Source organism: Borostomias antarcticus, assembly GCF_949987555.1.
Source record: "Borostomias antarcticus genome assembly, chromosome: 29".
In the NCBI taxonomy this organism is placed as follows: Eukaryota; Metazoa; Chordata; class Actinopteri; order Stomiiformes; family Stomiidae; genus Borostomias; species Borostomias antarcticus.
Genome location: NC_140262.1, coordinates 1,855,516 through 1,869,196, shown reverse-complemented (window position 1 = coordinate 1,869,196; position 13,681 = coordinate 1,855,516). Strand labels below are relative to the sequence as shown.

The window sequence follows — 13,681 nt, the reverse complement described above, 5'->3', positions numbered from 1 at the left end:
CCCCAGACCGGCCCCACGCCGCCGTACCCGGCCTCGCCCGTCCTCCTCAGAGACCATCATAAATATGTCATATCGTCTAGATTTAATGTATATTCATTGGTGTATGTAAGCCCATATTGCGTTGCGCAATGTGCGTTAAGCTTTGAAGTTATGCTCGTTTTGATACAATATATCTTTGACTTATATCTTGATGACTGTATTTGCCGATGCATTTCCATGACGTTTATCTCTCTCGCTCTCGCTCGCCCTCCATCTGTCCCAGGAGGACGAGAGTCGGCCGGAGGAGAGCGCCGTCGAGGCCCCGGGCCGGACCAAGGAGGAGGCGGAGCCAGCGGGATCCCCGGGCGCCGCGGCCCGCCTCCACGCTCAGCTGGAGCAGCTGTCGGAGCAGCTGTCGGGCGCGCGGCAGCAGCTGCACCTGCAGGCCGACGGTACGAGACGCGCTCTCCTCAGCGGTACCTCAAACACACACACACACACACACACACACACACCTGTGTCAGTCCAACCTGTTGCTCACCTGGGGTGTCTTCTTCCCGCATGTCTTCCAGAGGTGGAGCAGGTGACTGTGGAGAGACGGCAGATCCAAGGCCAGCTACGGGACAACAAGCAGGTACACACTGTCACCAGCGGTATGACTAGGAACCATCGTACCAGGACTAGGAACCATTGTACCAGGACTAGGAACCATCGTACCAGGAAGGAAGGGTTCTACTTGGCTCGGTCAACTGGTCATGATGCTTAATAAGCACAGATGGTGTGGGTTCATTTGAAAACGGATGCTCCTCTGCGCGTGTGTGTGTGTGCGTGCGGGCGTGTGTGTGCGTGCGTGTGTGTGTGTGTGTGCGGCGCTGCAGTGCCTCGAGAGCCAGGTGGAGAAAGTGCAGCAGCTGATGGAGATGTGCCAGCAGAAGGATGAGATGATCTCCAAGCTGCAGACGGCCATGGACCTCACTGTGGAGGAGGCCACCAGGGATGTGAGTACAGAGCGTGTGTGTGTGTGTGTGTGTGTGTGTGTGTGTGTGTGTGCGCGTGTGTGCGCGCGGTTCCATACACTACCACGTATGCTGTGTGTTCTCAGAGGGGGCTGGTGGAGTCCATCCGACAGGAGATCATGGACCTCAGGCAGAGCTGCGCCCGCGACGGAAGAGACCGCGACGGAAGAGACCGCGACGGAGAGGCGATGAGGAGGAGCGAAGACGGAGGGATGAGGAGGAGGAGTCGCAGTTGGGACGCCGAGAGCAGGAAGCGCCGTGCGGACGATCCGGACGAGTCAAACGACCGGCCGGCCCCGAAGAGAGGTAGAGGACGGATGGATACAGACAGACAGACTCCCAGAGACACCATTATATCACTTTCAATGGATCTCTCTCTCTACCTCCCTCCCCCCTCTCTCTCTCTCTCTCTCTCTCTCTCTTTACCTCCCTCCCCCCTCTCTCTCTCTCTCTCTCTCTACCTCCCTCCCCTCTCTCTCTCTCTCTCTCTCTCTCTCTCTACCTCCCTCCCCCCTCTCTCTCTCTCTCTCTCTCTCTCTCTCTCTCTACCTCCCTCCCCCCTCTCTCTCTCTCTCTCTCTCTCTCTCTCTCTACCTCCCTCCCCCCTCTCTCTCTCTCTCTCTCTCTCTCTCTCTACCTCCCTCCCCCCTCCCTCTCTCTCTCTCTCTCTCTCTCTCTCTACCTCCCTCTCTCTCTCCCTCTCTCTACCTCCCTCTCTCTCTACCTACCTCCCTCCCTCTCTCTCTCTCTCTCCCTCCCCCCCTCTCTCTCTACCTCCCTCCCCCCCTCTCTCTCTCTACCTCCCTCCCTCTCTCTCTACCTCTCTCTCTCTACCTCCCTCCCTCTCTCTCTCTCTACCTCCCTCTCTCCCTCCCTACAGGCCGTATGGAGGAGGAGGCCCAGGAGGAGCTGAGGAGACTGCAGGAGGAGTGTGACCTGAAGAACCAGACCATCTCCCGTCTCCAGACACACCAGCAGGCCCTGGAGGAGAGGCTGGCCAGGGTGGAGGGAGAGAGGGAGGAGAGGAGGAGGGCGGAGGGAGAGAGGGAGGAGAGGAGGAGGGCGGAAACGGAGGAGGCCGAGAGGAAGAGGAGGAGCTGCGCGGAGGAGGAGACGGAGAAGAGGAAGAGCGCGGAGGCCGAGGGGGCGGAGCTGCGGCGGACCGTGGACAGGTTGACCTCTGACCTGGAAGTCCGAGAGGAGGAGTGGGAGGCGCTGGCGGCCTCGCTGGAGAAGGAGAGGAGGGAGGCGGCGCGCCTGACCAAGGAGAACAAGGCGCTGGTCAACGGCATCTTCCAGCAGAAGCTCAACGCCGAGAAGGCGGGGTCAGAGGTCGATGCCCTGCAGACCGAGCTCCGCCTCCGCGCCCGGACGGCCGACGAGCTCTCGGAGGAGCTGAGCGCCGCCAGGGCTCTCCGCCAGACCGCCGCCTCCGGCTTCCACGGCGCCATCGACGCCCTGAGGAGGGAGTGCGAGGCGGCGGTGGAGAGGGCGGCCCAGGGGGCCCTGCGGGTGGCCGACCTGGAGCGGGAGGTGGCGGAGGTTAAAGGTCGCCTGGGCGAGAGGCAGCGGGAGTGCGGCCGGCTGGGGCTGGACCTGGAGGCCGAGCGGGCACGGGCCGAGGCGCGGCTCCTGCAGGACCGGGCCGAGAGGGAGGCCTCGGCCCAGGCCCTGCGGACGGAGGTGGGCCTCCTCAAAGAGCAGCTGCTGGCCCTGGAGGAGCAGCTGCGGGCCTCCGAGGAGAGCTCCGCCGGCGGGGCCGAGCTGGAGAAGGAGCTGGCGGAGGCGGAGGCCCAGCGCGGAGCCCTGCGGGAGAGCCTGGAGGAGGCGCGGAGAGAGCTGGCCAGGACTAACGCACGAGGACAAGAGGAGAGGAACCGGGAGAACAAACGTAAGAGGACACGCCGACGTGACGCCCCACCCTTGAACCCTAGCGAAACTTGGAAGTCCTCGTCAGTTGGACATTTTGGGTCCGTTTGAAACGTGCGTTCTGTCCACCAGGCATCCAGACGGCGGAGCGCGTGATGGCGGACATGAGGGAGGCCCTCTCCGGGCAGAAGAGGACTCGAGAGGAGCAGGAGAAAGTTCTGGAAGCCCGGGCGAAGGAGGTTGAGACGCTAACTCGAGGTGACAGTCGTCCTCCTGTACCACACACACACACACACACACACACACACACACTGCTGTCTGAGCCTCTGCGTTTTAAGACGGGGGAGGTGACGTACTGGCGTGTTTACCCTTGTTGTGTGTTGCAGAGCTGACCAGCCTGAGGGAAAGCCGCCCGCGAGAGAGCCAGAGCCACGGAGAGACCCCCACTGTCCCCGATGGGGTAAGAGTCTGAAGGTCGAAGGGATGAGGAGGGAGGAGAGGAAGGGTTGGGAGGTGAGAGTGGGATAAAAAGAGAGACAGGACCTGGAGGTCTCTCCAAGCCTCCCTCTGAAGACCAGTCATCAAGGTCTTCGGTGTGTGTGTGTGTGTGTGTGTGTGTGTGAGTGTGTGAGTGTGTGAGTGTGTGTGTGTGTGTGTGTGTGTGTGTGTGTGTTTTTGAGAGAGAGAGGGAGAGGGGCAGGGCAGCAGAAACTCCCTAAGCACCCCGTCTCTTATCAGTAATGATCCGTTACCCCACAGCTCCCTGGAGGAGAGAAGGACCTGATGATGGAGGAGGAGGAGAGGAGGAGCAGTGTGGTGGAGGCCCTGAAGGAGGAGATGAGGAGGCAGAGGTGCTCTGAGAAGGACAGCATGCTGCAGGAGCAACACCTCCTCCAGACACCAGAGGTCAGTAGAGATCACCCTGCTAACAGATAGACGCTCGCTCACGTATTCACACACATTTACACACTCACACATTTACACACTCACACATTTACACACACACATTTACACACGCACACACACAGGATTACTCTTGCATTGTGTATGGGTTTGATGGCAACTTTAACTTTAAGTGTGTGTATGTGTGTGTGTGTGTGTGTGTGTGTGTGTGTCTCCAGTGCTGAAATGTATAAACATTCAAGTGTCACCAGAATGGTTTAATTACACCTGCAATGTCTTTGCTAGCATCCTCAATACAGCTGATGTTTTTGTTTATATCAGTCACAGGGAGGTCCTTATTGTAGAAGTAAGCTATGCGTTTGATCTATACATGGACCAGGCTCTCCAAGATAAATATAAGAAGTTACTTAAAATTATAATCAACTTTTGGTACAGATGTTAACTCTGCATACTCATATTTGGATGCCTGGGCCATGTATATGAGTGTACCAGGAGTGGTCTGAACATAGCTGGCATGAGAAAGAGCAGAAACAACTTTCTAAATGTTGCTCTGTTTCAGCTGTCATAAGCTATTATATTTGATTCCCTGCTGTTGTAATATAATTAGTGGAATCAAATAAAGTGTGTGTGCGTGTGTGTCCAGGTGTCGGAGGTGTGTACAGAAGGAGGCCGAGCGTCTCGTTTCCGCAGGCCAGACGTCCAGACCCGGTTCTCGCCACTGCGGCCCGATGACGCCCCGATCTCGCCCGAGCAGGAAGACGCACGCTCGGCCACCCTCAAGATCACACGCTCCAGACGCAAGAGGAAGAGCACGGGGTGTGCGCGCCCGCCCGCGTGCGTCCAGTCCCCCACGGTGCTGAGTGTGAGGTCGGAGCAGAACGAGCGGCCGACTCCGGCCAGTCTGAAGGGCAAGAAGGATGACGGAACTCGCCCGAAGACGGGAGACTTCATCCACAGTTCACCCACTCTGCTGGGGAGCAAAGGTCAGCGGACCCTACAGACCCCGCCCCCTTCACCCTCTTGGCTGTAAATGATTGAATTGTTTTAGCCTGTTTCTGTGATCACAGTTCTGACGTTAGCGTTTTAGTCACACGGGAACACCTTAGCTGTGTTCGGAATCGCTACCTCGTTCCCTCGCTCCCTCGTTCCCTCACTCCCTATTCCCTATATAGGGTTCACCATGTAGTGAACTACCTAGGGAACGGAGAAAATGTAGGGTACATGCACTGTTCCCTGCAAATCAAGGTGAATTGTGGGTAGTAAATAGTGGACTATATAGGGAACGAAAATTCCGTGGAGAATTCGGACACTACAAACAAAATGGCTGACGCCCTATATAGTGAATAGGGAGCGATTCCGAACACAGCTCTTGTCTGTGTGCTTTTCCCTCCGGCTGCCTGACTGTGTCTGTCTCCCTGTCTTTCTGCCACCCGATTTCTCTCCGTGGCTGTCTCTACCTGCCTGCCTGATTACCTGTCTGTCTCTCCACCTGTCTGTCTGTGATCTACGCCCCACAGCCAAGACCATAGCGAGTGACAGGTCCGTGGAGAAGGAGAACCCCCCAGCTGCCAACACCAAACCCAAGAGGACCAGGAGGAAGCTCTACAAGACCAACGCCTCTCCGCTGGACGTCCTCTCACACCCGGTCAGTCATTTCTGCACATGCATCCTTCCTTTGTTCCAATCCTTGAAAATCTCAGATCTGTTACGATAGGATTGGCATCAGCACACACCTTCAGCAGTTTTACCTATCCCAACATGAGGACTGCTTTTCATCTGGCCGGGATAGAAGCCCCTTGCCCAGATGTACCCCATAATGCATTGTGCCTACATGGCTTTTCGAAAAAAAAAGTTTTCCTATGGACAGAAATACAAGGATGAGTTATTTTCTCCATCTCCACGCTAGCTGCAACCTGTGAGGAGCCTTACCCTGCTGTGTGAACGTGGACTACAACAGGTAGTCCCATACTTAGTAGTTCTAGGGACTAGTTCCAGGAACTAAAAGTACCAGGGACTTTCTGGTCTGAAAGTGGCTATAGTCTTAAAGGTCCAATATTTAAGATTCAAGATCTGTTCATCGGCCATGTACAGTACATGGTTTACACATACTAGTAATTTGACCTGGGTAATGGCATACGCTGATGAAGACCACACAGGACAGGGCAAAGACATCTCAAAATCTCTATTATCCTCCTTGTTCCAGATCATTGAAGATCAGGAGGAGAAGGACAGCGATCACCTGATCATCAAGAGACAGCTGCGGTCCAGGACGACCAGGAGATGATTTCACACATTGTTTGTTTTTTCACTTTTTTTTCTCTCGTTTTTTTTTACATTTTAATTGTTTGATTTATTGTTTCATATAATAAAAGCCTTATTTGATTTACAAGCCTTGTCCACACTTGAAATCTATATCCACTTATCTCTTAAAGGAGTAGTAAACCAGCCGACCAGGTACATAGGTTCAGCTCTGCTTGCAAGTTAGCCCTGTAGGGGGAGACAAAGCACAACAGGACAACGCCCCCAGAACAGCAAACAGACCATTACATTACATTTACATGTAATGTAATGTAAATGCAAACAAACCACAACTGTAAACCCAAATATCAGACACAAAGTCATTGGCCGGAGATTAAGAGACAAGGGGTCAGTCAGAGGGGACTGTGGTGTTCATAATTGTGTGCAGATTTTTATTTTTTGTGTAGTTTTTGTGCGTGGCTGTAAGCCAGCACCTAGGATAGCGTTTGTCCGATTGTCACTCCCTCCCTCCCTCCCTCCGGTCAATGTTGACCTGCATTTCTCTGTTGGCACCACAAGAGGCAGTAGTCCCAGCACACCAAAATAAAGAAGGACACCAAAATCAACCCGCCGATGCACAAGTAGAGTAGCGGTGAAAGTATTGGACTCCCACCCGGGAGATCAGACCTAATGGGGATGATTTTATCGGACTATACCCCAAACCTCCAACTGATGTGTCCGGGCGACAAGACCTATCTTAATTTATCAGACATTATTTGATGTCATTTCAATTCACAGCTATTTCAGTGGCATGACTAGCTTCCGTCCTACCAGTCCTGAACAGAAACAAGCCAGCCACGCACATAAGCCAGGCTTGACCTGGCCTGGTTTGTGTCTGTCATCGGTCAGGTGTAGAAGGTCACAGTCATCAGTCTTTGGTTGTGACTAGTCAGGGGGGGTTGTCATCTAAGGTAAGTAAGTCATACTCATCTATCACACAGACACACACAGACTACTCCGTCATACGCGCACACTCTCTTTCACAAACTTGAACTTTGAACAACGTGTCGCAGATGATTAAACAATGGGCTGGTATTCATAGAACATTTTATCTCACCATGTTAAATGGACTGAACTTATATAGCGCTTTTCATCCAAAGCGCTTTACAATGGCCTCTCACCCATTCACACACGCAATCACACACCAATGGCGGCAGCGGCCATTCAAGGTGCTAGCCTGCTCATTGGGAGCAATTTGGGGTTCAGTGTCTTGCAGACACTTCGACATGTGGACAGGAGGGGTCGGGATTCGAACTACTAACCCTACGGTCATTGGACGACCTGACACAGGAGTACCAATAGGAATACTCCTGAATCACACTAAAAGTTCTTAGTTAAAAGGGAATCAAGCAGGAATATCCTTGCAAATAATTGATGTGCGCAACACCGATGAATGTGAGAAGCACTGGAATTAAGACACAATGTTTTATTCTCTATCATTCAATGCATGTATAGACCTAGGCCTACACAAATGAACATTAAAGGTACCCAATGTAGTTTTTGTACCACTAGTATGCACTCTAGAGCAAATTTGAGAAGGTGGTCCCTGAAAATCGCGTACTACGTCATTGCGTCAATACGCGGAGCACATAATAGTGACGTTACACACATCTTTGTTGTTTTCCAAACATTAGCTAAATATCATTTTGCGAAGAAATTACAAGGTAGGAAAGACATTCAAGTGATTCAACATGTTTATTAGACTACAAGGAACCATATAATCGAGGAATTTCGAAAATAAACAAAGAATGGATTGTTTTGATTCACGTTTCGTTGGGTACCTTTAATGTATTTGTACATCAATGAACCTCGCTTAACATGTCATCGCAGATTGTTAACATGTCATCTATATTTCAAAACCAAGAGGGTGGTGAAGATTATTGGAGTGGAGCTCCCAGCCATAGAGGATCTTTACAACCAACGCTGCCGCAGGGAAGAACATCTCCATCACAAAAGACACCAACCAGCCCAGCTACCACCTGTTCGCACCATCATCATGCTCTACACGACACACATCACCACCCAGATTGAAAACTAAACTGTACGAAGAGACCATTAAGATGCTTCTGCAAGTCTGAGGTCGGATTTCGCCTCACTGCTTCCTAATGTGTTTTTGGTGTAGGCTAAATATAAATACTAATGAGTTCAAAGGACATGCACTGTTGACCCTGTGGTGCTGCAAGCTGTGAAAGGTGTCCCAGCCTACTTCAACAAGGACTAAAGTGACCACATTAAGAAAAGATGGAACCATCTGTTCAAAAATGGAAGACGTGGATCCAAAGAAGACTAATGACAGATGCTAATTTGGGACACCACGCATACACGCACGCACACACACACACACACACCCCACTCTGACACCGCTGTGTTCTAGGAGATATATATCAGGAAAAGTGTTAAGATGTGGGCAGGAAACGGCAATCAAACGAGATGTGAGCAGGAGACGGGAAGTGTGTGTGTGTGTGTGTGCGTGTGCGTGCAGCTGGAAGTGAGTCAAGATGCCCTCTCCGTTTGGCAGTACATCCATCAGCAGTTTCACATAGAGATAAGCTTCTCCAAAAAAATACACCTGAGTAGCTAGCTTCCTGTTGTGTGTGTGTACGACATGCCTCTTACAATTCAATTCACCTCTTACCACTGAAAACTTTCAAAGGAAGCTGAACTGTTGTGCGGGTGGGTGCTACTTTGGAATTTAGCTAGGTTGACAAACTGGCTTGAATTTACAGCCTTTCCTTTTGCCTCCAATTACTTGGGAAAAGAAATGGATTCATATATATTCATATATCTTGTTGTGCTCAGAGGGTGTGAAATACCAGGGGTAAAGACAGATTAATGTTCACCACTGCCTCTGCTGAGACACAGGGGGAGGAGAGGGAGGAGGAAGAGGAGAGAAGATAGGAAAGAGGAGGAGAGGGAAGAGGAGGATAGGGGGCAAAGGAGGGGGTTGGAAGAAGAGGATAAATATGCCTTGTTTGTGCCTCCCTGGAAGGAGGTTAGTATGTGTGTTTCCACGTGTGTGTGTGTGTGTGTGTGTGTGTGTGTGTGTTTGTGCATGCGTGCTGGCGCGGCCTAATATGAAGTTCAAAGGCGCTTGGTCTCTGATGCAGCTTGAATTTGCTTTATCTTTACATATTCAGTTCACTTTGAATCAGTGATCACATCAAATCAGGTGATCATACACAGAGTCCATCTACACTATCCGGGATTTGATCTTTGGTACGGTAGGGCGGACAGTGCGTGTAGGGAGGAGTTACCATCTACGCCCCTCCAACACCACACTGTCAACCAGCCAAACAGAAGGAGAGAAGGCCGCTGTGGTCATGGAAGCTAGTCCCATGTGCTCATGGTTATTGATCTCATGATCTGGCCGGTCAAAGCTCTCAGCGCCAAGTCTGTGTGTGTCAGGCTACAGAATAGCTGTACCTCAAATCATATAATCCTGAGAAAATATGCTTCATCAACCATACATTATATATATGCTCTCTAGCGGCACCCTTTTTTCCAGTGATTGTTGAACATTACTCTAACCCTAAGTTGTATTCCTTCTACAGCATGTATGTAACTCTCCTACTGTGTACTATTTGCCCCACTATTTTAAGACTGTATATTTATTTGCCCAGGGACTGCGGGTGGAAATTAGCTGTCTAGCTATCACCTTGTACAGTGCATCTCTCCCTATTCTATAGGGTAAATGTCTACTGTACCTTGTCCCTGTCTTAAAAATAAATAAAATCAATCAATCAATCAATCACCTAAACTGTCAGTAATTACTGTCAGTAATCAAGTAATTCCCATCTCTGGATGGACAAAGTTGTACCCTATTCTAATCCATTCAGATAAAAGCTTGTGATTGATGCCCCCGATTGTCATCATCCATAATCTGCTGTTGTATCTATGTGTTTCATAACTGAACTTTCAGGTTGAAAAAGTTCCCCCATTGTGAGGGAGTTTGTTATCCTGCGTGATATTCCCGTGACGTGTCAGCCGTGGAATTACCAGATGTAATCTAGAGGGGGAAGTCGTTTTCTTGAATAAATTGGTCTGGCTTTGTTTGAATATTGGATTGAGACAGTACACTCTAGCTGTCTGTGATTCAAGAGGTGAATAAGGTTATTTAAATTGGCCTCTGTAGTTGCAGCTCTGCTGAGCAGACAGCTCTTGTTTAGAAAGCATGTCCTTCCCTGAGGTCTGGGGACAGGAATCTGATTGTCACTCAGAGGAAGACACTTGCCTCATCATTCTGTTCTATAAGAGTCATTCCGTTTTATAATTGAAATTATGTCAAAACCGAGCCAGCGAGTATAACCTTCCGCCTCAAACAGCTTAGCTCATCTCAAAAACTCACAGAGAATTAAACTCAATTGTAATTGCCGATGGCATGTTTAGATTAGGTTTGTGCGTTTGCTTATTTGTGTTATGAGATATGCAGAAACATCTAGGTTTTTTTTATTGCTTGTTGCCGAGGGCTGAGATGGGATGTTGCTTAGAGAATATCGGCCCAAAGACACTGAATGACCCCCCTGCACCCGAGTCTGTTGTCCCATGGCCACTGCTTTGCTGGCCTCTCAGAAAGGTTTGGCTGGGGTGTATTGGGTGGCTGTGTTTATCCCTCTGGACACGCCAAACACCAGAGCTCAGATATGATCTCAACTGTTTATGTCTTCCCTGCCAGAACCTGGATCAAAAACATACTTGAACTTGTTCTTTTTTCGTTTTTGGGGGGGGGCTAGTGCTGGGAGGGGCTAGTGCTGGGAGGCCATCAGCCGCTATACTAGGGATTGTCGCATTGCCTAGACCATGGGTTCCCAAACTCCATCAATGTGGGCCTCTCTTCTGAAAACCGTGCCACACCCGCACCCCCCCAACCGCCCAAATTTGTCCATTTCGCAAGGCAGTGTTACACAGCTAAGTTAGCTCGGTGGCACATGTTGCTAGTTAACGTTATGACGTTTTCGCACAATACATTCATGCCTGCGGGGGGAGGCTCTCTCTGCACTATCCACAAATTTAGGATACATCTGCCATTATTTAGTTTGATCTTCTGACCTGATCACATTTCATTCATAAAAACCATAGACATTTTAAAAATAAAAAACATGTTTTTTTTTCTTTTTTCTAACCATCCCTCCGCGCTTCCCCTGAATTTCTTTGGGGCCCCCCAGGGGAGGCCCGCCTCACAGTTTGGGAACCCATGACCTAGACCAAATGAACACTATTAGAGAAAGCAACAGACACAAGCAAGCCGTCTAGTAATTGATGTTGTATTTTTTTGAGAAAGTAACCATGTAGATTCCCAATACGTCGTCACTTTCAAAATAACAGCTGGTGGACTTTTTTGGAGTTCACTGGAACGGTCTGCCACCCTGTCGAGTGCACTTCCATCAAACACCATGAATTATGTGATTATGCGTGCAGTAGTCTACTACTGTTATTGTTTTGGGACACTCTTCTTTTCCCAACTCCCAAGATAGAGTTTGAAAAGGAAAATCATGGATCTGATCAGTTCCCTTTTTTGCTACTATGGAGATTTGGGGGGCGCTGTTCCGAGATTCTCACTCACATGGGAGACATTCTCCGAAGTTGATCGTTCTGACTGAGGTGGACAGGACTAAAGTGAACGTTGATCGTGTTGGCAAAGTACCATTGTGCTCTTCAATCAAAATGAAATGATAAGTACACTGAATTTCATGTTTAGCCCCATTCCTGGCTTCCCTGGCATGTATCTGACTAGTACAGGTTAAAATATTTCTGTTTTGTGCAGTACAGAGTTCTGTGTCAATAACGTCGGCGCGCGCACCCTGGCTCGTTGCTAGCTATGGGCACACTCGAAAAACTCTAAAAAGTATGATATACGTGGATTTCAAGTTTAGGAATTACATGGTTTATGCTTACCAAGCTCTGAAGTCGTCCTGTAAACACCATAGGTCCTTTCGCCTCTGCATTTCAAAACAACAGCTAACTTGTAAACAGTACTACTTTCACCGAACATACAACAACCATCTCTTCACGCTGTAAACCTCCGCACACCGCACCGCGGATGAATTTCGCAGAGGTTTACAGCGTGAAGAGATGGTTGTTGTATGTTCGGTGAAAGTAGTACTGTTTGAAATTACTGTACATAAATCCAATAGCTGACATAGCACCACCAGGTAACCACATAGCTTCTATAACATCCAGTGACAAAATATCATCCACACCAAGACTTGAGCCCACAACCTTCAGCATGAGAGGCGGACACCGTATCCACTACACCACCACTGATCTGGAAAAGGTGCAGTGTCATAGTGTTTTTGTTTTGATGTTCTGGGACCACTGCCTCTTGTGGTAGCAACATAGAACTGCAGGTCAACAACACGATGGAGGGAGGGAGGGAAGGAGGGAGGGAGGGGGTGACAACCGGACATTTGCTGTCTTTGGTGCGCTGGCTTACAGCCACGCACAAAAATACTGTAGCCTACTCTCTTTGGCTTTACTGTGTTTGTTACGTTACACGATTGTTTCGATAGTCATGCATTGAGCTCGAAATGTGTTCCGTTAATTCAAACATCAGTGGCTTGGAGTCTCAGCCTACATGATTAGATGATGTCTCATAGTATGATTAGATAGCCTGTGCAATGAATCATGAATGACCCTGGTGTCATTCACTGGTGTCATTCAGGAGAGAGCTGTTGAGAGCCTAGATGAAGGAGGCTGGCTAGCGGGGAGATGGTGTTCGAATGAGGCACACTTATACTGAATAGAAAGACTAAAGCAATGTCCCCTTCCCCTCCTCCCACCCCCGTGTGTCCTTTGAGCCTGGGTGAAGGGGAGATGATGTTGGAGGTATAGCCTAGCATACTCACTGAACAGTGATACAGATCTAAAGCGTTGTCGCTTGAGAATCCTCTGACTGTCGGCCCCTGGGCCTCTTCAGATCGTTTTTTTCTACACATATGTTGAACGTGGCAGGATACACAAACACACAAACACATGCATTAGCAGTCGCCTGTGTTACATCCTCCCTAAGATGTAAGGAACTAGGGAGGGAGAATGCAACCGCCTGCCAGTCAGAAAAAGAAAAGATCAACCCTTTCCTTCCTCCCTACACACGAGACAACACACATTAAAGGACAGATCCCGACTTTACCATTACAAGTGTAAATGGTATTGTGTAATGTATTGTGTATGTAATTTAATGTAATGTATTGCTTTATAAATGTTTGTAGCACCCGATAATGTAATAATCAACCGATAATGTAATAACGCCTGATAATGTAATAAAAGTTTGACTTAAGTCCATCGAAAATGTAATAAAACCTGATAATGTAATAACTTAACCAATAATGTAATAAAATGTCCTGACTGATAATGTAATACCATTTTTCTGATAATGTAATACCTTATTACATTATTGGTCAAGTTATTACATTATCAGGTGGGTCTTTTTTTTTCAAAACTGGTAATGTAATACTTGACTGATAATGTAATAATTTAAAAAGTGAATGAATAATACTGTTAGGGTACTTTGTGGTATACTTTAGCGTACTTTGTGGTACTTGTGGTATACTTTGGTGTGTCTCATGATACATTGCAGTATACTTTGGGGTGCTTTGAGGTACTTTGTGGTATACTTTGGG

At 49.1% G+C, this 13,681-nt stretch overlaps 1 protein-coding gene across 1 annotated transcript in view; it reads left to right on the top strand.

Annotated features, from left to right (window-relative positions):
- Positions 1-13,681, top strand: part of kif20bb (kinesin family member 20Bb) — a gene marked incomplete at both ends in the record, with an annotated part of 37,261 nt that overhangs the window by 7,499 nt on the left and 16,081 nt on the right. The window contains 10 exons of the mRNA XM_084459839.1: positions 263-431; positions 552-613; positions 858-977; positions 1,082-1,301; positions 2,188-2,886; positions 2,997-3,122; positions 3,251-3,324; positions 4,411-4,750; positions 5,285-5,412; positions 5,971-6,029. Coding sequence (XP_084315965.1) covers positions 263-431; positions 552-613; positions 858-977; positions 1,082-1,301; positions 2,188-2,886; positions 2,997-3,122; positions 3,251-3,324; positions 4,411-4,750; positions 5,285-5,412; positions 5,971-6,029 — 1,997 coding nt within the window. The remainder of the gene's footprint in view (positions 1-262; positions 432-551; positions 614-857; positions 978-1,081; positions 1,302-2,187; positions 2,887-2,996; positions 3,123-3,250; positions 3,325-4,410; positions 4,751-5,284; positions 5,413-5,970; positions 6,030-13,681) is intronic.